Source organism: Meriones unguiculatus, chromosome 14, assembly GCF_030254825.1.
Source record: "Meriones unguiculatus strain TT.TT164.6M chromosome 14, Bangor_MerUng_6.1, whole genome shotgun sequence".
Lineage (NCBI taxonomy): Eukaryota > Metazoa > Chordata > Mammalia > Rodentia > Muridae > Meriones > Meriones unguiculatus.
In genome coordinates, this window is record NC_083361.1 from 56,045,068 (window position 1) to 56,066,094 (window position 21,027).

A 21,027-nucleotide genomic window follows, 5' to 3' on the forward strand; every position below is an offset into this window, starting at 1 on the left:
ATGCCCAAAACGAGGTGAGGTCCCAAGCTTGCCAGCTAATCTGGGCAAGGAAACACAAGCTGTCTTTTTAACCTTTCTGTATCTGTCCAGAAATGATCGATACGTACTTAGAAAAATATAATTTATATATAAGTAAATAAATTTTTTTTCTGTTCGGTATAAGCAAAAAAGATAAACAAAAACCAGCCTACAGGCCAGCAATATAACTTAGGGTGATTGCCATCAAACCTAAAGATCTGAGTTTGTTCTCTGGGTGGGAGGAGAGAACTAACTCCCCAAGTTATCCTCTGATCTCCACATGTGAGTGAGTGCACCTAAACACACACGCACACACACATACACCATAAATAAATGAATTTTTAAAAAAGCTTAATTATGGTCCCTCTCCAAATGCAAAGACAAAGCATTTAACATAAAAAGATAAGACCTAGAGGGGACAGGAGTTCCACAAGAAGGGCAACAGACCTAAAATATCTGGGCACAGGGGTCTTTTCTGAGAAAGATTCTCCAACTAAGGACCATTCATGGAGATAACTTAGAACCCCTGCACAGATGTAGCCCATGGTAGCTCAGTGTCCAAGTGGATTCCCTAGTAATGGGAACAGGGGCTGTCTCCAAAAAGAGCTCAGTGGCTGGCTCTTTGATCACCTCCCCCTGGTAAGGGGGCAGACTTATCAGGCCACGGAGGAAGACAATGAAGCCAGTCCAGATGAGACCTGATAGGCTAGGGTCAGATGGAAAGGGAAGAGGACCTCCCCTATCAGTGCACCGTGAGAGGGGCATGGGCAGAGATGAAGGAGGGAGGGAGGGCAGGATTGAAAGGGGATGAGGGATGGGCCTATAGCTGGGATACAAAGTGAATAAATTGTAATAAATAAAAAATTAAATTAAAAAAGATAAAGCATTTAGCTTTAAAAACATTTGACATAGCCAGGTGTGATGGCACATGCCTTTAATCCCAGCACTCCGGAGGGAGGTAGAGGCCGTTGCATTGGCCTGCTTGCTCATGTTGCCAAAGGCTTTTGATATTTCTTCTTCTTGCATTTGCTGGACACTTAGGAAACAGAAAGGCAAAATCCAGCTCTTCTGCAGGAGACATTCAGCTTGGCTTTCCTACTGTCACCCTTTCACTTCAACAAAACACATTTTTCCCACACACCAGTTTTTCTAACTTAGAGTTTCTCTGGGAACTGCTGTCCTTTGCAATGGAAACCACATTTTAATGAATGCTTCTGTGTGTCTGCAAGGATGGCAAAGGAACCAGTGTTAAAAATATTAAAACTTCTAAAAGAAAAGCCCAGCCATGCAGAGTGCACATGGCCACAGGACAAGCTTCACAGGAGGCTGAGACAGGAAGATCACTAACAAATTCAACAGCAGAGAACTATTCTTAGTTAAGATGGGTAAGTTCAGTGTGAAATGTGTATGCTGTCATGAAAAAAAAAAAAAAAAAGATAGAACCTGTTTCCCAATGAGGACGGAAGAGAGGCCCACGCACGTACCTTTCCAGAGCCTGTGGTAGGTGTGGTAGAGACACCGCATGGCCTGTTCTTGCAGAGGCAGGACACGATCGTTCTCCGTGCCGATGGCCTTCACCTCGGCCGGCAGGAAGACGGTCAGCTGCCCAGAGGAGAAGGTCTGCAGCCTCACCTCAGACACTTGGATGGGGATGCCACAGCTGCAGAGCATAAAGACACAGCACAGTGGCATCAGCCATGAGCTAGGGCTGCGGGCCATGTCACAAGGCAATCACAGTGTATACACAACAATTCCTCGTGGCTGAGCTGCCGGCTACCCTTCAAAGTGAGCTGATACTGACCCAGGCTCCTCACTCAATTCTGGCGAAAGACACAGAAGCAGCCGGAGTGCAGCTGCATGACCTCCTGTGAGGCCACCTCTGCGGCAGCCCTCCTTCAGGGGCTCTGCAAAGCTTGCTGGGCAAGCTCTGCTTTCCTCTACTCAAGTACTTTCTCCAAGTTTATGTTGCTGGAAGCTTCCAAATTAATTACATTTTCCTGAGATGGTGTCTCACTGTACAGAGAATTCACTACATAGATGAGGCTGGCCTTGAACTTGCAGAGATCCTCCTGCTTCTGCCTCCTAAATGCTGCAGTTACAGGCTCGCACTATTATACTGGGCTTAACTTTCAAAAGTAGAAAAAGAGCTGGTAAGATGTCTAAGCAGGTAAAGCGCTTGCTGTACACGCAAGCCTCACTGCCTGAGTTTGAATGCCCAGCTTGCACAGAAAAGCCAGACAGAAACAGACATCTGTAATCCAAGTGTGTCCCTATGGAGACATGGAAGATGGGGACAGGAGATGCGCCAGAAGACTGCAGCCCAGCCAGCATGGCTATGAAGCAGTGAACAAGACTGACTCCATCTCAAAGATGTCCTCTGACCTCCACGTATATGCTGTGGTATATACCACCATACCCCAAGGTACTCTTGTACTCTGGTACCTTGTACTCTGTTGAGTTACAATACTCTAATTTAACATTCCTAGAAAAAGCTAAGCACACAGATACGCATTTAAAGTGGCAGACAGTAACTTTAGTGGTTCTTTCCACATATATGTGAAGAAAACACATGGGCTAGGAATGTTAACTTAAGTTTATGGTTTTAACTCATGGCCCACCCTTCCACAACCTAGGTCCCCTTTTCCAGCCCCTGAACAGGCAAAGCCATGCTCTATTTTCTGCTCTTTTGCTGTGGGGTTGCTCTAACCATACCCTTAACTTTGAGGCCACTGGGTACCTGAAAGCCTAAATTCCTTTCTTCTCCAAAGGTAAAGGTATCCACAAAGGCAGTTCTGAGTGCTACTGTCCCAGTTAGTTTCAGCTGTCAACTTGTCAGCTGAAAGGAACTTGTCATCTGAAGGAACTCAACTGAAGAACAGCCAGATCAGACTGGCCTGTGGCCAGGTCTGCAAGACACTGTCTTAAGTAATGACTGACGTGGGAGGGGCTAACCCACTGTAGACAGCTCTGTAACTAGGCAGATGGTCCTGGGCTGTGTGAGGGTTAGCTGAGTAGGAGCCAGTGATCGAGCCAGTGAGCAAGCCAGTGAGCAGCGGTCCTCAGAGATGAAATTCAACTGGGAGACAAATCCTTTTCTCCCCAAGTTGCTTTTGGTAAGTGTTTTATCACTGCAATAGAAAAACAAACTACAACAACTAATAAGATAATATTTTTGACTTTGGCTAGAAAAGGCAAGGACACATTGGGCACAGGACTCAAAGACAGAAGCCCTGGGTTCCTTTGTTCATTAAAAGTTCATTCCTGGGGCTGAAGAGATGGCTCTGAGGGGATGTGATGTCTTCTTTTGGCATGCGGGTGCACATGCAGATAGAGCACTCATTTATGTAAAAATAAGTAAAGCTTAAAAAATTAAAGTTTATTTCTGTGTCCCTTCCTTCATCCCACTGAAAAACAGTTCCATAGGAGTTACACTGTAATCCATGTGAGGCAGGGGTGGGGTGGGGTGGGGTGGCCGAGGAGGTGGTGAATGAATCTGTCCATGGGGCCTTGAGAGGGAATGTTTCAGAGGGCTTCGCTTTTCAATGGGAATGAAGGCTGACAGACTAGAATGCCACAGAGAATCAAGAGTGGCTAATGAGCAGTGTTCGAGCCTGAAGACTAAAGCTGTGCATGCATTTCAGAGGCTGGAAAAAGGGGCCCAGGTTGAAGGAGGGTGGGCCAGGGATATTAGCTGACCTCAGAGGTTTCAATTCATGGTAAAGACTATTGGATGTCTCTTTCTTTCCAAACTGCCTGGTGACACAGACAGAGAAGAGGCTGATTACAAAGAGGGAAAGACAGCTACAGACTCAGGAGGAAACAGGACTGAGGGAGTCATGAGGGCCTGCACAAAGAGGATAAGAGGAGGAATGGCTAGTTGGGTAAGAAGCTAGTGGCCTTCTCTGCAAGTTGTAAAGGCAAATAATTCATAGACTCTACTGGTAATTTGGGGCTCTGATCTCTTTTAAGGAGAAGTGTCATTACATTTCAGAGGCAGGAAAACATGAGATGTACTGGGCTAATTCCATTTAGTGATTTCTCTTTCAAAAGAGCTGGTTTTGTACATCTGATCATATGAGCTCTGGTATTTTAGCCAGGAGTCCTTTGTAAAAGGTTACTTCAAAACAATCTAAAATTGTAAATTTTATATTGTAAAAATAAGATAACTTAGTGCCACGAGTTAAGCAATAAAAAAAAAAATGGAGAAAAAGTGAATGATTTTTTTTCTAGGTTTCTATCTTCAAACCCTGCCTCCACTCTCTTAGTCCTGATGCTGTTTTGGTGTTTTTCAGTTTATTCTCTCTATTCTCATGAGATAGACCCTTTCTTTCAGTCTGTCCCCTCAATCAAATGAGATCACACAACTCTATAATGTTCTGTTGTTTACATAATCACATGGGCCATCGAGAACTAGAGAAATCTTTTAAATAGCAATGTAATAGTCCAAAGTGTGACTGGAACAGTCTATGTTCGTCTCAGTTTTTTTTAGTTTCCCTCCTATCACATGACACCACAATAAATGTAACAAGTCCTCATGTACAGAAATTTTCATTACTGAAGACAGTATGCCCCAAGCGGAAACTACTAGCCACAGAAACAAAGATGTAAATACTGAGAGGTTGTAAATTGTTGTATCCAAAGACTGTGAGACGGTACTTGCTTGTATAATCACAACTGAGTTATCAATCACTTTAGTCTGGCAGATCTGGTTGACGAAAATCGACAGCATAGTTTCTGAGTTTATCACCTTTGGGGATGTTTACTGGTCTGGTCATTCGCATTTCCTCTTCTGAGACCTACCATTCCCACTTTTTGCTTAATGTTCAATTGAATTAAAAAAAAATCAATTCTTAGAAACTTTCATATTGGCGAATCCTTTTCACACATAATGAGGTATTTCCATCTCATAAGTTTAGAGATGGTACCTTTCCCCACTCCGCAGTCTTCTGCTGCTGTTACAAGTGCCCACATTCCCTTCACAGCCTCTAACTCTTCTGATTCTGTTAGGAGGGTTGTCCTAAAGCTTCTTCTCATTACTTATTACATCACTTTGCACGGAAGTGCTGTTTCTTCTCTTTTATTTGTGATAGAAAACAGAACAAACTGCAGCATTACCAAATAAAATAAATGTCATCTCTGAACTAGAATGCCATCTTCACCATATTCAGTTCCCAAACACACACTTTTGAATTTGCTTGAGGCTTTTCCCGTCCATTTTAGCACTGCATCTGTTTAATCACTGACAGTCCTATGTGAGTCTCATTGCCCTGCTTAACAGAGGATTCTGTTAGCTGCTCTGTCTGCCTGTAGGATCCTTTTAAAATTCTTTTTCTTGCTCAAGCTCTCAGTTGCTTATTCTTCACCTTGAACTTTGTACTAGTTTTATCTGAAAAACTCCCAAACTTTCCTGGGATTCAGTTCATTCAATATTATTGACAGTTGGTTTTTAAAGATCCATTTTATCAGATAAAGACACCCCCCACCCCGTTTACTGCTCTGTTTGACTTTAGAATTAGATATGTTGCTTTTCTCTTCCTTCACAGTAAGTAGGAATACAAAGTAGTGGCTTAAGGACTGAAACCTCATTTCAACCTGTCTAAGGTTACACACTGAGACAGCTGTTAGAGACTGCAAGCTGCCAGAAGGTACCTATGAGGGTCCAGCAAGGAGTCAGAAAAATAAAAACTAAAAGCCAAACAAACAAACAAACAAACAAACAACAAACTCCACCTGTGACTGAACAGGGAAAACTCTTGAGAATAAGAACCTGTGAAAAGGCTTGTTAACTATAAAAAACAGCTGTGATGGGTAATACTGCCAGGATCTAAAATCACTGAAGAGACAAACCTCTGGGTGTGTGTGTGAGGGCATTTCTAGATCAGGCTGAGGTGGGAAGACCCTCCCTTACATGTGGAAGCACCATCCTTTGGGCTAGGGCTAAAGACTATGACGAGGAGGGAGCAAGCCAACCACCCTGCTTCCTGTCTCATCTTCCTGCCGCCTTGGCTTCCCTACACTGACAGACTGTGTACCCTCAAAGTGCAAGCCAAAACTAACATTTCCTTCCTTCTACTCAGGCAGAAGTTACTTCTACTCAGGTATTTTGTCATCAAAGAAGATCCCAAACCAAACCAAACCCCTCATTCTGGCATTTGGAAGACACAAGAGCAGAAGGCAGGTACTCCCCTCTAGAATTTAAGGAACACTACAGAAAACTCTGCAACTCTCTGGGGTCCACAGTTCTTGGGGTGAGGAGTTAGGTTCAGAGGACTGAGCGCTACAGTGTTGTGTGTGGTAACCCAACAGGAAGAGGATGATGTTGTATGTAAGGAAACGGCGACTTGGGAAAATAACAGCCATCTGTCAAGTGGAATTTTGGCAAACATCGTATTTTTTATGGCAACTCGGCAAGGGCATGATGCCCAGGTATTGAGTCAAACACCAGGCTAAGATGTCCTTGTGAAGGTATTTTTAAACAGGATTAACATTTATAATAGTAGACGGTGAGTAAAGCACCTCACCCCCTGGAACCTAACTAAGTGAGCCTCATGTGCTCAGTGAAGGCCAAGAGGACAGAGGCAGAGCTTCTCCATAGACTTCTGCCCTTCCCTACAGATCCTGGACTTGCCAGCCTCCAAGACTGTGGGAACTGAACCCTGTAGTAAGATAATATTCCTATTTCTAAACTTTATCTTTTATTTTGCAGGACTGATTTGAGTCATAGCTTGAAGGGTATGTTTCCAAACTTTATATCCACACTGAGGAATGAGAACCCTGAGCAAAAATATAAAACAATACAAATATGGGTTAAAAAGCATATTAAAGAGTTGGCTTCCAGTTTATGATCCTCCCCTGCCTTGGCCTCCTGAATGCTGGGATTACAGTACATCATTCATGGATATTTACTTCACAGCCCCGCTGCTAGAACGGCTGCTGCTTCCCAGCCTGATCCTGAGTGTTTCTGCAAGGACAAAGCCAAATCCATTAAAAACAAAAGGGTAGGGCACTGACAGCTAGGCTTTTCCTAAGGCTCTTACTGTCCCTTGTAATTACAATGACAGATTGAACTGAAGAGGCTTGCACTAAACAAGCCTACCCTGGTTTCATAGAAAGTTTAGTTTTTCTTTGATAATTTTTTCGGCAGACACCCCTGCTCTTCACCACTATATGTAAGGATCAAATTTTAAGATCCATCCATTACATGCCTTCTGTGATTCACCCTCAACAGCTAGCTGCAGCGAGGTGCTGTGAGGACATAAGGACTGAGTCAGCCATTCTGTCACCCACCTTCCCTGAGCTGCTTCCATAGGACTTGACTCTGGAGGAGTCAGCAGAAGAATCCCAGCCCACATAGGTGAGAGCCCAGGCAAAAGAGAGAGAGAGGAGGAGGAGGAGGAGGTGTGGCCACTGCACAGGCTGAGACTGGATGATGAGATGGCTGCTGCCAGGATTCTCAGCCTACTTCCTTCATCCTCCAATTTATTCATTTCTAAGGTAGGGCTAATTCACAAGGCATGCTGGGAAGATTTTGTGCAATAACACAACTGAACCAAAAGCAAACTGTCTGAAACACAGCAAATGCTAACCCACATGTAAGCTTTCTTTTTATTATTAATTATTAACATTATTAATTACTGCTTCAGAGTAAGATTAGAGCTTGACAGTCAAAGGAAGATGAACACATGAACTGGGACATAGCCATTTACTGCAAGAGCACAAGGGATTAACCACAGTTCCAACTGGCCGGAGTCTGGTACATGAAAGAGGCTGAAAGGCACCACATTGAAAAGGGAGCATTACACATCTAAAAAAGGAAGTGACATCAGATGGTGGTGGCCCACACCTTTAATCCCAGCACTCCAGAGGCAGAGGCAGCCAGCCTGTCTACACAGTGAGTTCTAAGACAGCCAGGGAGGGCATACAGAAAAACCCTACTGTTGAGGGTTGTGCTAATGCTGGCCCTCAAGATCTGGCTACACCTATGCTCATTTTATAAACCTGCGTAGCCATTATATCTGATTGGCTCATTAAACAACCTATACCTGGGCAGGGCAGAATGAGATAGGCATGGCTAAGGTTCCTGAGATTTGGAGAGAGTCACAGGACATAGAGGGACAGGAAGAGAGGAAGAAGGAGGATGTCACGATGGGTAAGCCTAGAGAAGAAAACACATCGGGCTGGGAGGAAGGACTCCAATAATGATGTGAAAAGGCCCAGATGAAGAATAAAAACAAGTATTTATAAGATTATGGATGGAAGAGAGGATGGTTAAGGAGGATGGCTGGGGGCTGGAAGATGGATGGTGAGGAGATTCAGACAGCATAGGTAGGAATATCTGCCCAGCCCAAGGTAAATATGACAATTCTAAAATCTAACAGGTGTCTGTGACTGCCGTGATACTGATAGGGCTAATAATAAACTTTATATAACCCAGCACTCCTTTACATTTTACTACAACACCTTGTCTCAAAAAAAAAAAAAAAAGGAAGGAACAATGAAGCAAACTGTCAACAGGAAGGAATGGAAGACACAAAATGCTTCCGTTCACAACAAGCCCAATTATTATCCAGCAATTATTAAACACTGGAAGTTCTGATTTATAATTAAAACAGTTTAAAACTTTTTAGACTAAATGCTTAGGAGGTTAGAAAAATATATGTACACTGAACCATTAAGTAACTTATTAAAATTTTAAATGTTAGTATCCCTGGTTTAGATAATTACAATAATAATTAGACAACTTCCCTTTAATTCAGTATCGCCATAGCTGTCACATATCATTTAGTTAAAACAGGTTAACTGAATAACAATGTCACCTTGCCACTGAGATCTTGCTACATATTTGTCCCAAAATACATGATGAAGCAAATTAATTCATATCCATTTTCACTTTCATTATTCCAACAAACAGTATGTCAAAAAATGAAGTTAGGGTGGGAAAGACGGCTGTGCAATCAAGAGAACCTGTGTTTGAATCCTCAGAACAGATGGAGAAGAGTTCGGTGAAGTAGCTGCATGCCTGTGATCTCAGTGTTCTTACAGCAAGACAAGAGGTGGAGACAGAAGAGCACTCAGGAGCTGTGGGCTGGCCAGCCTGGCATCCGGAGCAGCAGAAGACAACTTGCTTCAAACACAGTGGGAGGCGAGGACTGACACCAGAGTTGTCTTCTGCCCACAGGGATGCCATGGAGCCTAAGTAGCCACTGCGTGTGTGTGCATGTGTGTGTCTGTCTGTCTATGTATCTGTGTGTGTGCATATGCACACATACACATGTGCACGAACACACACACATGTTTTAAATGAAGTTTTAAGTTCTCTTGCTAAGGTATCCAATTCATTATTCTTTCATCCTTCTGAAACTGTCCACAGCATCCACCTGCCATCCTGGAGTCATGCTACAGACTTACCCTCCTTTGTAGCAGAAACCATCTTTTCATTTTTGTTGTTGAGAACGGGCCAAATTCCTCCACTCTTTACATGCCACAAAATTCTGAGCTGCATCCTAGACATTAACACATAGCTTGCAGAAGCTCTAGGTTTCGTTATATCCTTCTAATGCTGAAGGGAAACACTGGTATTTTGTTTCACCAAGTAATTTACTTTGTTGGATTCAAAATGCAAACTTTGTCTTGAGTGATGACAGCTCAAGTAACACTTTTCTCAGATGCAGTTGAGCTACTCTGGGCCTGCCTCAAGGAGGTGTCATTTGGATATTCAATATAGTTTTGAGTGTAGGGAGCCCTTACTTAAAAATGGTGTGTGAATAAAGGGAGCTATCAGCAGGACACTCGGCCTACAGAGCAAGAGTCTCAGCTAGCTTACTTAACAGGGAGTTAATTTCCAGGGTATATATAAGGAACTGTAAAAATTAAATATAACCCCATCCCCACAGAACTGCCAACCACTAAATGGGTTAGCTGGGTGTGGTGGTCCACGCCTTTAAGCTCAAGAAGTAGAAGCAAGCTGATCTTCATGAGCTCAATACTAGTCTGTGATACATGTCAAATTCCAACCCAGCCAGAGCTATAAGGTAATGTCTCAAAAATAATGACCGAAGAGACAATTGTGTGTGTGTGTGTGTGTGTGTGTGTGTTTGTGTGTCCAACCCCCAGGTCAGTAAATATTTTAAAAAGCACATAACATCCTTTGCCATCAGCAAAATGCAAATTAAAACTGAGATTCTATTTCACCCCAGTCCACCATCAAGAAAACAAATGACAGCAAATGCTGATGAGGGTGTGTGCAAAGAGTTTTTATTCACCACTAGTGGGAGTAACACCAGCACAGCCATTATACAAGTAAGTACCATGAGTTCTCAAAAGCTTAAACAGAAATGACACATGACTCAGCTATAACACTCCAGGGTACAGAGCCCAAAGACTAAACCCTACCAGAGACACATGCACACCCATGCTTATTGCTGTTCCAGTCAAAACAGCTGGAAGGCAGCCTACATCCTAACAACAGAGAAATGGATAATGAAAATTATGAAATTTTCAGAAAATGGAGGATCTGGAAATTGTATTAACCTAAGGAACCCAGACTCAAAAAGATAGCTATTGCACATTGTCTCACATGTAGATCCTAGCTTTCCATGTTTGTGTGTGTGTGTGTGTGTGTCCATGTGGGTATAGAGAGCGAACTGGACACTACTGGACAAGGAAAGGAGCTGTGGAGGAGCACATGTAAAGTGAGAGTAGAAAAGAGCTACTGGGCATGAAGGGAAGAGGACAGACAAAAATAAATTAGCCTTGAAACATAATTTCTTGTATGCTAATTCAAGATAAATGATAAATTATAGCTCAGTAAGTCTATTCCTGATATATTAATAAACAGCTTCCGCTGACTGGAAATAAAAAACCTAAAACTGGTCTGTTAGCTAAGAAATTTTGAGTCCACTGATTCAACTCCGTTGAACAAATTCTATTACCGTGAGACTGCTCCCAGATCCATGGAAATGTCCACGTACAGGCGCTTGTTTTCTTTTTCTCACATACCAGGTTTCTAAGGAACTACCTCATGTGAACCGCTGTTAACACGGAGTGCTCTCGCACACGCCAATGTACCACATGCCACCCTCTAAAACCCTAACGTGGACTAGAATCCTCTCTCCGGGCATGATGTGAAAGAACTCAAGGCATTTACTCCTGCGGTAAGACACAGACAACCCCAGAGAAACCAGCACTGCTGAAGGTGGCAAAGAGCATGAACACAATGACGCTGTGGTCACCAGCTGGCCTCTACTTGGCTCTCCAGGGCCCTTCCCTCCTGGCGAGGCTTCTCAAGGAAGCTCCTTCCTGTGAGGATGGCTGAGCTTTGTAATCAACAGGATTTAACGTGTGACTCAGAGCTGGGCCGCTGCAGTGAGTGAGTGCTGTAGGTGTCAATCATTCTTTCTCGGGGTACTTACTACTTGTATTGTTACTTCTGCCAGAATAGGCACTTAAAGTCTTTGTTTATCTAGTAACTTCTACCCAGTGCTGACGAGCTTGTTAGTGCTCACTATTTAACAACAAATAAACATACAATGAGGAGTGGCTAATTTTGTTCACATTTCTATAAATAGCAAAGTGAATTTCATGAGACTTCTGAACTCTGTGAATATTTTTTGTTTATATTTCTGTCTCTTTGTATATTTTATACTCTATTCTCTAACCTCCTCCAGAGTTGTGACTTATTTTTTTGTATGTGTGTGTGTGTGTGTATGTATGTGTAGGTACAACATAAGCAAAGTACTATCAACAAAATACCTAAGGCAGTGTTTCTACATATATACATACATGTACTACATACATGTATCATAGATCAGATTCCTATGTGAAGCTCTACCGGTCCCTAAGGTTGTGTCATTCTACTTTGTTTGTGCTCTGGTTGGCGGGATGCGTCAGCTGGGCAGAGCTGTTGTGCTTTTGTATCTGGGCCCACAAGGCAGCTGGAAACATGTGCGAGAGTGAAGAACCAAGTGAACAGAGCCTGTGTGTCAGTTCATACAGCATCTTGTACAAGTCCCTTCCATAAGTCCCTTCCATAACAGTCATTCCCTGATGCCCAGCCGCATGAGGGTCATGAAGGCTGACACTGAGTCACTTTGCTCGTCACAGTGTTTGCTCTGCAGTGACCAAACAGGGAAATTGCTCCCTAAACACACAACGAATGAACAGAGAACCTAAATTCCTGTTCAAACAATGTCCCTTGCTAGACCTCACAGGCACACACACCTTTCTTTCCATCAGGACCTTCTCTGTGTCTTTCCTCTCCTCTCCTACAGAAAGGCAGGAAGTACCAGGACCTGACTAGAAATGGGGGCCTTGGCTTGTTTTATTCTATAGGTAGAAGAAAGAGGAAAAAAGTAGAACCTCTCTTCAGCACCCCCTAGAATTCTGAGAATGTTTTACCATTTAAAAATTACACAAAGAAGTATCATTTTACAGGCATAAATTAGGCTAAATGACCTCCAAAGGATAAATGGCTTAGGAATCTAATGACCAGAACGCTCCAAGTTTTGTGTTAAACCAACAGACTGTAAGCTGGACCACACATGTCCCAACATTAATATTATAAGACGAGGCATTACATACGTCCTGTTCCTATGCGGCTCATAACAATATGAAGAAAACACAGACTACTAACTAATACTTCGTTTGTCTTTTTCCTATTTATTTCTTCAACGGTCTGGCGTTCTCCTAAAATCCACTGTCATTGCTGCTGGCACAAATTCAAACATGAAAAACTTTCTTTACTCAGTGCAAACAGAACGTTCTGGCAGTAGCAATACCCATGTCTGAACAACAGCTCTCACCTACTGTGGTAGGGGCTGACCCGACCTTTCGGTGCAGCCCATGAGGGACAGCAATGGATCTTGCTTACATCTTTCTGTATTAACGACTAATCATTGTGCTCACCACGTGAAGAATCAGGCTATAGGGAAACCCTTTAAGAATTCACCAGAATATGACTCTGCTCTGTCACATATGCGACAGTGTCAGCTGTAGAAAAGCCACTAGGCTAAAACATGTAACACAATCTATTGTGCCTGCTTCAGGAAGGTTTTGGATTTCATCAGCCTGGAGGGCCGAGATCATCAAGGCTCCCATGAGAACAAATGTGCCCTCTTCCTAAGGGAAAGGCACGATTCCTCGGATGGCTCTCTCTGGAGCAATCGGCACTTACTACCCATTCCCTGGAGCCCGGCCAACACAGAAACAGCTGTCCTCTATGTTCAGTATTGTCGCCTATCTTCTCGCTGAGCTACATGGAGTGTGTCAGGCTTGCTGGGAGTGAGAGGAGGAGACAGGCGTGTTGGTTACGTCATCTCAAAGGTGCTCCTTTGGCTGCTGAAGTGGGGCAAGTAGGCTGGGAGTGTGGCGTTTCTTTCATCTCACACCACTTGAAACACTTCATTTCAGGTGTTTGTGGCGTCCTGTTAAAGGGAGGCTGAGGCTGCCTTCCTGAAAGCCCGTGAGAAGCTTTGTCGCTTTTATTGTCGCTCTGACTGAAACATCTGCTTGGTTGCTTGACTCATGAGTCAAGTAAGAAGAGACTATGTCTGCTGCTGAATTCTATACACAATTGGCAAAATCTAAATAAAAGGCAGATACTATAGCAAATGGTCTTTGCAATCACGTTCCAAGGAAGAAAATCATTTAACTTAATGCCAGCTCCTCTACTCTCTAGGGTTGATAACAGCAATGTGACAATGTAGACATACATGAAATCTTCCTGCTCTAGACTTAACTATACACCATTTTGTCGATAAAGACAGGAGAGGTGCTATTTCTATAGCAAAAAAGAAAAGATAAAATACAGGCACTCCCACTTTTCTTTGGACTAGAAAGTAATCACTCACTCACTGCACATTTCACGACCTGAACTCAACAGACAATACTCCAAATTGTTTGCCTACTAGTCTTAGTTCAGAGAGATATTTGGTTTACCATACTAAGGCCAAAGACAAAAAATTCAGTAGACTTATCAAGACTAGTTCATCCATTTTTAAATCCAAGCCGTGAAGCCAGCCTTACCCACTGCACCCAACGACCTTGTTGTAGAGGTACGATGGCAGGCCTTTCAGCTGGATGTTGTTATCCACGTAAACATACTGCAGTTCTCGAGAACGACCTAAATCTGGGTTAGAGAGAACAGTGCTGTAATTCCTTCAGGAACGAGCTGTTACAATATGAAATGCAAAACGCAATGCAGAACATCAGAGATAACCCCAAATTTCTATTTTGGAATAAAAAAAAAAAAATGAACACTTAGTTCCGAATGTAAAATTATGGCAGTTTTAACACTGGCTTTTGGGTCGGGAAACATGGTGTAGAAACTTACTGAACCTAAACTTTTATTTTTAAACTGGAAGATGAAATTATCAGCAACAGAATATTTAATTTCTCCTCATAAAAAAACAACAGCCCTTCTTTGACATATTATAGACAATTTCAATTATCTTGTAACAGGGACATCATTTCCCCTTCTGATCCACAGAAAATGTTATGCAAAGTAAAGTGACAGGTCAGCCTAAAGAGAGCTATTTTGTCCCCACTCCTTTAAAACTTGATTTCATGCTGGGCAGCTAGATCTCTGTGAGTTCAAGGCCAGCCTAGAGTTCCAGGACAGCCATGGTTACACAGAGAAACACTGTCTGTAAAACTAAAAAAACCCAACCAACCAATGCCTTGATTTTACTTTCATGTGTATGTGTGTGTTCCTGAGTGCATAGATCTGTGTGCTACCTGTGCAGTGATTGCAGAAGCAAGAAGAGGGTACTGGATCCCACCGGAGTCGTGATGTTTCCGACTCATCATGTGGGTGCTGAGAATTGAACCTGCAACCTCTGAAAGAGCAGCCAGTGCTTTTAGCCAGTGTGTGTGTCCCCGCCAGAGGTGTCTGACATCTGAACAGACCCTGGTACTCATCAACTGGGCTACACTGGCTGGCCAATGAGCTCTAGAGATGCCCTGGTCTCAGTCTCCCCCAGCACTCAGACTGTAGATTTGCATATACCATCATGCCTTGCTTTCTATGTGAGTGTTGGGAATCTGCACGCAGGTCCCCAGGTTGTAGAGCAAGCATTTCACCTACGAAGTCACTGCCCCAGCCCCTTCTGCTCTGACAAAGACTCTTTGCTTGGCTGAGCTTTAGTCAATCTCTTGAACCTTCTGTTAGGTCCTCTGTATACTGCCTTGTAAAATCCAGTTTTAATGATGAGCCCTGCTCAGTCAGTTTAGCAAGAACTATCCCTTCATGTCTGGTCTTTCTCAAGCTCCTGTTCCCTCATCTCCCAGGGGATTTCTGATAAGGCTGGCCCACTGTCAGGAAGAACACTGTTAGGTCACTATCCCCTTTACCTTAGTAGTGTCCCATGCACTGACGCTTACCCTACTGACATTTATCCTGTTACTTGATTGTCCAGATCTCTACTTGCCCTCACTGTATCTGGAGTTGTCCCAATGTCCCTTCTATACAGCAAGGGTCCCTGTACCCACTATGATGGCCTATTTGGCTTTGAAGTTGTCACCGAATACTTGTTCTCGATAAGCATTACATACTTCAATGTTCTCCATGCCTCATCTTCTCCAGGCTGAGAGACTGGAGGGAGGTGGTGAGGATGCATAGTACAGAGTGGCTATGGGCCTTTAGAGACCTCGGAACCAGGTACATATGGGAAGGTGTAGCTCTTCTGCAGCTGCTGGATGGGGCAGAAGCCACATGCTATTCAGAGGAAGCAAGGCAATGAAGACAGCAAAAAGTGAAAAGGGCTCTAAGTGAGGAAATGAGGAAAGCCATATCCTCACATCAACTCTGAAGAAGCACTCTCAAGCTCCAGGTCAAGCCTTCCATGATTCCAGCTGTGAGCCTATACAAATACCCTATTTTTTCTTAAAATATTCCACAAAATTTTGCCTAATAATTTTTAGCATTGCCCATAATTTTAGCATGGATCTTGTTTGCAAACATCACATAGTTATGAATGCAATTTTCCTAGCATTCTTTTTTTCTGGCCACATTTACTAACTGGAATTCTTCTGTAAGGAAGAGTCATCCTTTAAAAATATTTTTACATGAGTATAGAGTCATAGACTTCTCTATTATAAAGAATAAAAGCACAACACCACCATTAAATTGCCCTGTTATACAAATGCTTCAGTCTTGGCAATTAGGAATGATTGTGTGCTTGCTCTGAGTTCTTTTAACAAGTCCTCATTCTTTTCTGACCATTTCAAGCCATCCTGGCATCATAACATACTGTAGGCGCGGCTCACAATTTCTCTGCCAAAGCTCTGGAGTTAACTCCAAGGCACCCTACTTCCTCTTCCTGAAGAAACCCTATCCATGAAGCAGGCATGTCTGCGACTATTGAGAGATCAGCACTTGGAGACCTGGCGTCTGGGAAGCAGGCATGTACCCTGACCCTCGCAGACATACATCTCAGTTGGCTGGACATGTTTCCAGCCTAAGCTCCGAGGAGAGGGCCTGCTAGGTCAGACTCAGTCATTGCCCACGTTTCTTCACAGTACGCCAGTCTCAAGTCCACTCACACTGTGAGGAGGCGTCCCCTCACCCACAGGAAAAAACTGATGGCATATTTTTAAAAGTTTTGCTAATTATGGCTAAGAAACAGAATCGCAGGGTTGTTTACATTGTAATTTTCTAACTGGGTGTAAGCAAACAAATAAAAATTGTATTTCTGTAAATCTACCCCCACCCTATTTTCTACCAGGCCCTTGGAATTTCTGCCTTTTATTTTTAATTAGGGAAAACTCCATGTCTTTGTTACAGATTACATGTATTTTCTTTCAGTCTGTCAATTGTCATCTGTCATTGGTGATAAGTGTTTTCTGATATGCCAACCCCTCATCCCTCCCCCTGTATTGGGAAGGCTAAAGTGGTACATGAGGTTGAGCAAACTGAACTAAACAGTGACTTCAAGACCTGCTTCAACATCTAGCAAGACCATGTCTCAAGAAAACAAATGCCCAAACTCAGAATATTAAAAGTATTTGATACACATTCATCAAGCTTTCCTCCTGCCTCTGGACTTGGAGGCAGCTGGCCGGCCTCCCCTTGTGACTCACAGGGCTGAAGCATACTTCATCTACTCCCTTTCAGCACTGTGGGGTCTTCCTCTCCCATCCTGTCTCCTCCCCCTTTCTCTTTTTGTATAGTCATAGTCATAACCCAGTTGGAATCTATTCTTATGTTTGGCATATATACTTAAGCATTAGACATTTATGTTTAGCTAGTAGCTTATTCTTCCATTTCTGAGATTTTTGTGCTTACCTTTACACCAGAAAGAAAAAAAAAAAAAGGATCTTTAAGATGGCTTAGTGGGTAAAGGTGCTTGCTGCCAAGTGTGACAACCTGAGTGTCAGCCTCAGAACCCACACAGGAGGAGAGAACCAACTCCTGCTGGTTGTTCTCTGACTTCCTCCCATGCACCATGACACACCTACACAGCACAATAATACAAAATTCTAAGGTTATCAAAAGGGGAAAATATCACAGTGCTCAGATTCCAGACTCTGTAACCGTTGCTAAATCAGGCTCCAAGCACATAGAAAATACAATGAGCCAGAAGCAGTAATCAGAAAACTCAGTGGCTGTGACATCCGTGGCACTAGGAGGGCTCTCTGTGTCCCAGCAAGCTCATATGCGGAGTGGCACAACACATCCTGGCCCCCAAGTTTATAAGGTGTAAGGATGACATGGAAACAACCTCAAGATTAAATCATCATGTGTCATATTTTTAAAGTATTAAAATATACATGTACCAAAATACTAAAAACTGTTCTCTTGGTGAACCAAAATATTTTACAGCTACAAAATGGGTGAGAAAAATATCAACTGATCAATACTATAGTCCATTAACAACAGAAAAGGCCTCAGAAGTCCACTAAAAATACCTGTTTCCTCACAATTTCTCTGACAAAGGTCTTTAAACAGACAGAAATTTACAGAATTTAACGACATACAGAAAACTTTAAAGACAAAAAACTTTAAAACTTTAAAAACTTCACTGGTTAATTATAAATGGGCTGCTCAAGGTGGCACGTGAGCTTAATCCTAGCACTGGGGAGGCAGACGCATGTGGACAGGCTCTCCATGAATTCAAGGCCAGTCTGGTCTAACAGCAAGTTCCAGGCCAGCCAAGGCTGCAACATAGTAAGAACAAAACATCAAAACTATAAATGGTCTCTAGCCTCAGATTTGCCTTTGGGAGCCTCCAAGGTCTCAAGGAAAGCCAAGTGAAGATTACTGGCTCAGAATTAGGAAAGGAAAGGTAGAGATTAGAGTCACATAGTCTGGGTTTGAATCTTCATTCTTTTACTTACTAGATATGTGGCCTTAGGAGCTCATCTGTATAAGAAGGAAAATACAACTGTCTCCTAAGCTTGCTAAGAATGACTAGGTTTAAAAACGATCAAGTAGGATCGTACAGAGCCTTCTCTGGTATATGACAGTTATTATTCTCATCATTATTAGTAAGTGACACACTGGGAAGGGTGGCCAATTAACAGAAAACTTTCTTTGGCATGCAGCAAGGGTACTAACCCTTTTCTATACTTTAATTGCATAGAAAGAGTTGGAGGCTACAGCCTCTGGAGACGATGATTCATCCCTTCAAGCCAAGGACACAAAATGGGACATGACAGAGGAAGCACCTCTCTGCTCTAATATACCACAAGAGCCCCTGTGCAAATTAAATGAGGTGACATACAGAGATCACACCAAAAGCTAAATACACACTGACACTTGCTACTTACTTCTTACATAGTTTGGCCTCCTCTTCCTGCTTTATGGGGAAAAGATGACTAGTTAACGAGTTAAAAATACTTGGCTTACATTTTATCTTAGGAAGAATCTGGCTGGTACTTCCTGCACACTTTGTAACTTATTACATATGCATCTAACAGTGTGTGTTATTTTGCGCTATAGATGAATCAAAACTAGTATCAACTGTGCTAAAACGTATTACATATTAATGTCACTTAATCTTCCCAAGTAGCACAATCTGAGGAGGGTAGGAGTGGGGAGAAGGGAGGGGGAAGGGGGAGGAAAAGGGAGAGGGAGGGGAAAGAAGAAGGGGAAAGAGAGGGAGGAAGGGGAAGAAGAGGGGAGAGAGAGGAAGAGAGGGTGTGGAAGAGAGAGAAAGCACACACAATGACAAGATCTTAGTGTGTTTGGAGTCAGAACTGAGCCTGGATCCTGGCTCCCCACTTGGTTACTGGTTCCTCTGCTGTACAATGAGGATGGTAATGTAACAGCTCACGGATTCATGGTGCCAAGGTAGATGGTAAACAGTAACTGGTGCTCAGCACATCCTGGTCATTTACCTCTTTCTTCTGAATGTGAAGAGAGCAGAAAGGGAGTGTAGACAGATTCTGAAGAGAGCTGGACAGCTGTTTTAGCTGACACAGCACAGCCTGCTGGTGAGGGTGAGACAGCTCCATGTTTGGCAAGGTCCCATCTGAAAGAGCTGTGCTCTGGCAGACTCAGGAAAGCATGCTCTTAGCTGGCCAGAATACAGTCGCCTGGCAAGACTCCCAAGCCCAAAGGACTAGCATTTTAAATAAATGAGGCTGAAATAGGAGTATCACTAAGCAGCTCAGGCTTGTGTCAAACTCATGGCAATCCTCCTGCTTCAGCCTCTCAATTGCTAGGATTACAGGCATGAGCACCTAATGCCTGGCTTGGTTCTTATATTCTTCTTCTTCTTCTTTTTTTTTAATATAATAGTATCTATGCTATTTCTTAGTTAGATTATTTATTTTGTGTCTATCAAAGTTTTTCACCTGCATGCATTTGCACCATGCATAAGGCATGCCTGGTCTTACGGAGATCAGAAGAAGGCACTCGATTCCCTGTATCTGAAGTTATGAGTTACAGATGGTTGTGAGTCACTATGTGGAAGCCAAGAATTGAACCCAGGTCCTCTGCAAGAGCAATAAGTGCTTTAACCAGTCTATCATTGTTCCAGACCCTGGTTCTTACATTCTTAACACAGAAAATCTTCACTCATTGATAGGCTTTGGAAGAGACTATTTTCCTACTAGTTAATAAAATAAGTTTATTGTCATCTTTTGCTTAATATTATTTATTAATTCACCAATTCTTCATGCTAAATGAACATAATAAAAGAACAGCTTTCAAAACCTCTTGTGGTATTCGGGAAGCAGGGGAAGGTGGATCTCTGAGATTAAGGACAGCCTAGTCAATACAGGCTATGTAGAGAGACAGTCTCAAAAAACCAAAACCAAATACACACATACACAAACAAACAACAAAAAAGCCTTATAAAAAAGGCTCACTATGTAAAACTTAGAAAGCACAGAGTTATTTATCTGTCTTCCCAGATTTTAAAGTCATCAATAACTTTTCAGGTTTCCCTGTGTAGCCCTGGCTGTCCTGGAGCTCACTCTGTAGACTAGGCTGGCCTAAAAACTCATAGACATCCATCTGCCTCTGCTTTCTGAATACTGGGATTAACGGTATGCATCATCTCTGGCTGCAGGTTACTTTTAAAAGAACTGTACCTTACCTCAAGTTGTTCCTCCTTTTACAGACTCACAGACCAATGTGTGTTGCTTAGAAATTAGCAAAAGCTAAGAGTCCTGCACAAACCCCAGTACTTTTTCTTTTTTTCCAACCTCAAGGCTCTGACATATGCAGTCCACATGGCTGTAGGAACAAAAAGCTCCTGTGTTCCGGCTATTGCTCTTTTAATCATGCAGTATGAGCAAGCACAGAGCGATGCATGCCAGAACAGACCGGGGTCTGTGTTTATTATACCCTGACTAGTATAAAATTCATTTACTTATCAAAAGATAATAAAATCTTTTAAACAAAAAGATGGGGCTAAAAGAGACCAAAGCATCAAAGCAGCATACCAAAACTGCCTGCTTGGAATGCTCTATCAATGGCAAGCTAGTCACTAAAGTTCAGTAAGCCAGATACCCAGTATTACAAAACACAGGGTTTTCCACACAGCATTCAGAGCAATTTACAGA

At 42.8% G+C, this 21,027-nt stretch overlaps 1 protein-coding gene across 4 annotated transcripts in view; it reads right to left on the reverse strand.

Moving 5' to 3' along the window:
• The window catches only part of Lrrc28 (leucine rich repeat containing 28), a 121,143-nt gene that overhangs the window by 14,924 nt on the left and 85,192 nt on the right, over positions 1-21,027 (reverse strand). For all 4 annotated transcript variants that reach the window (XM_060367314.1, XM_060367315.1, XM_060367313.1 and 1 more), the window contains 2 exons: positions 14,041-14,143; positions 1,503-1,678 (listed from right to left, as the gene is read on the reverse strand). In XM_060367314.1, the coding sequence (XP_060223297.1) occupies positions 1,503-1,678; positions 14,041-14,143 (279 nt within the window). The remainder of the gene's footprint in view (positions 1-1,502; positions 1,679-14,040; positions 14,144-21,027) is intronic.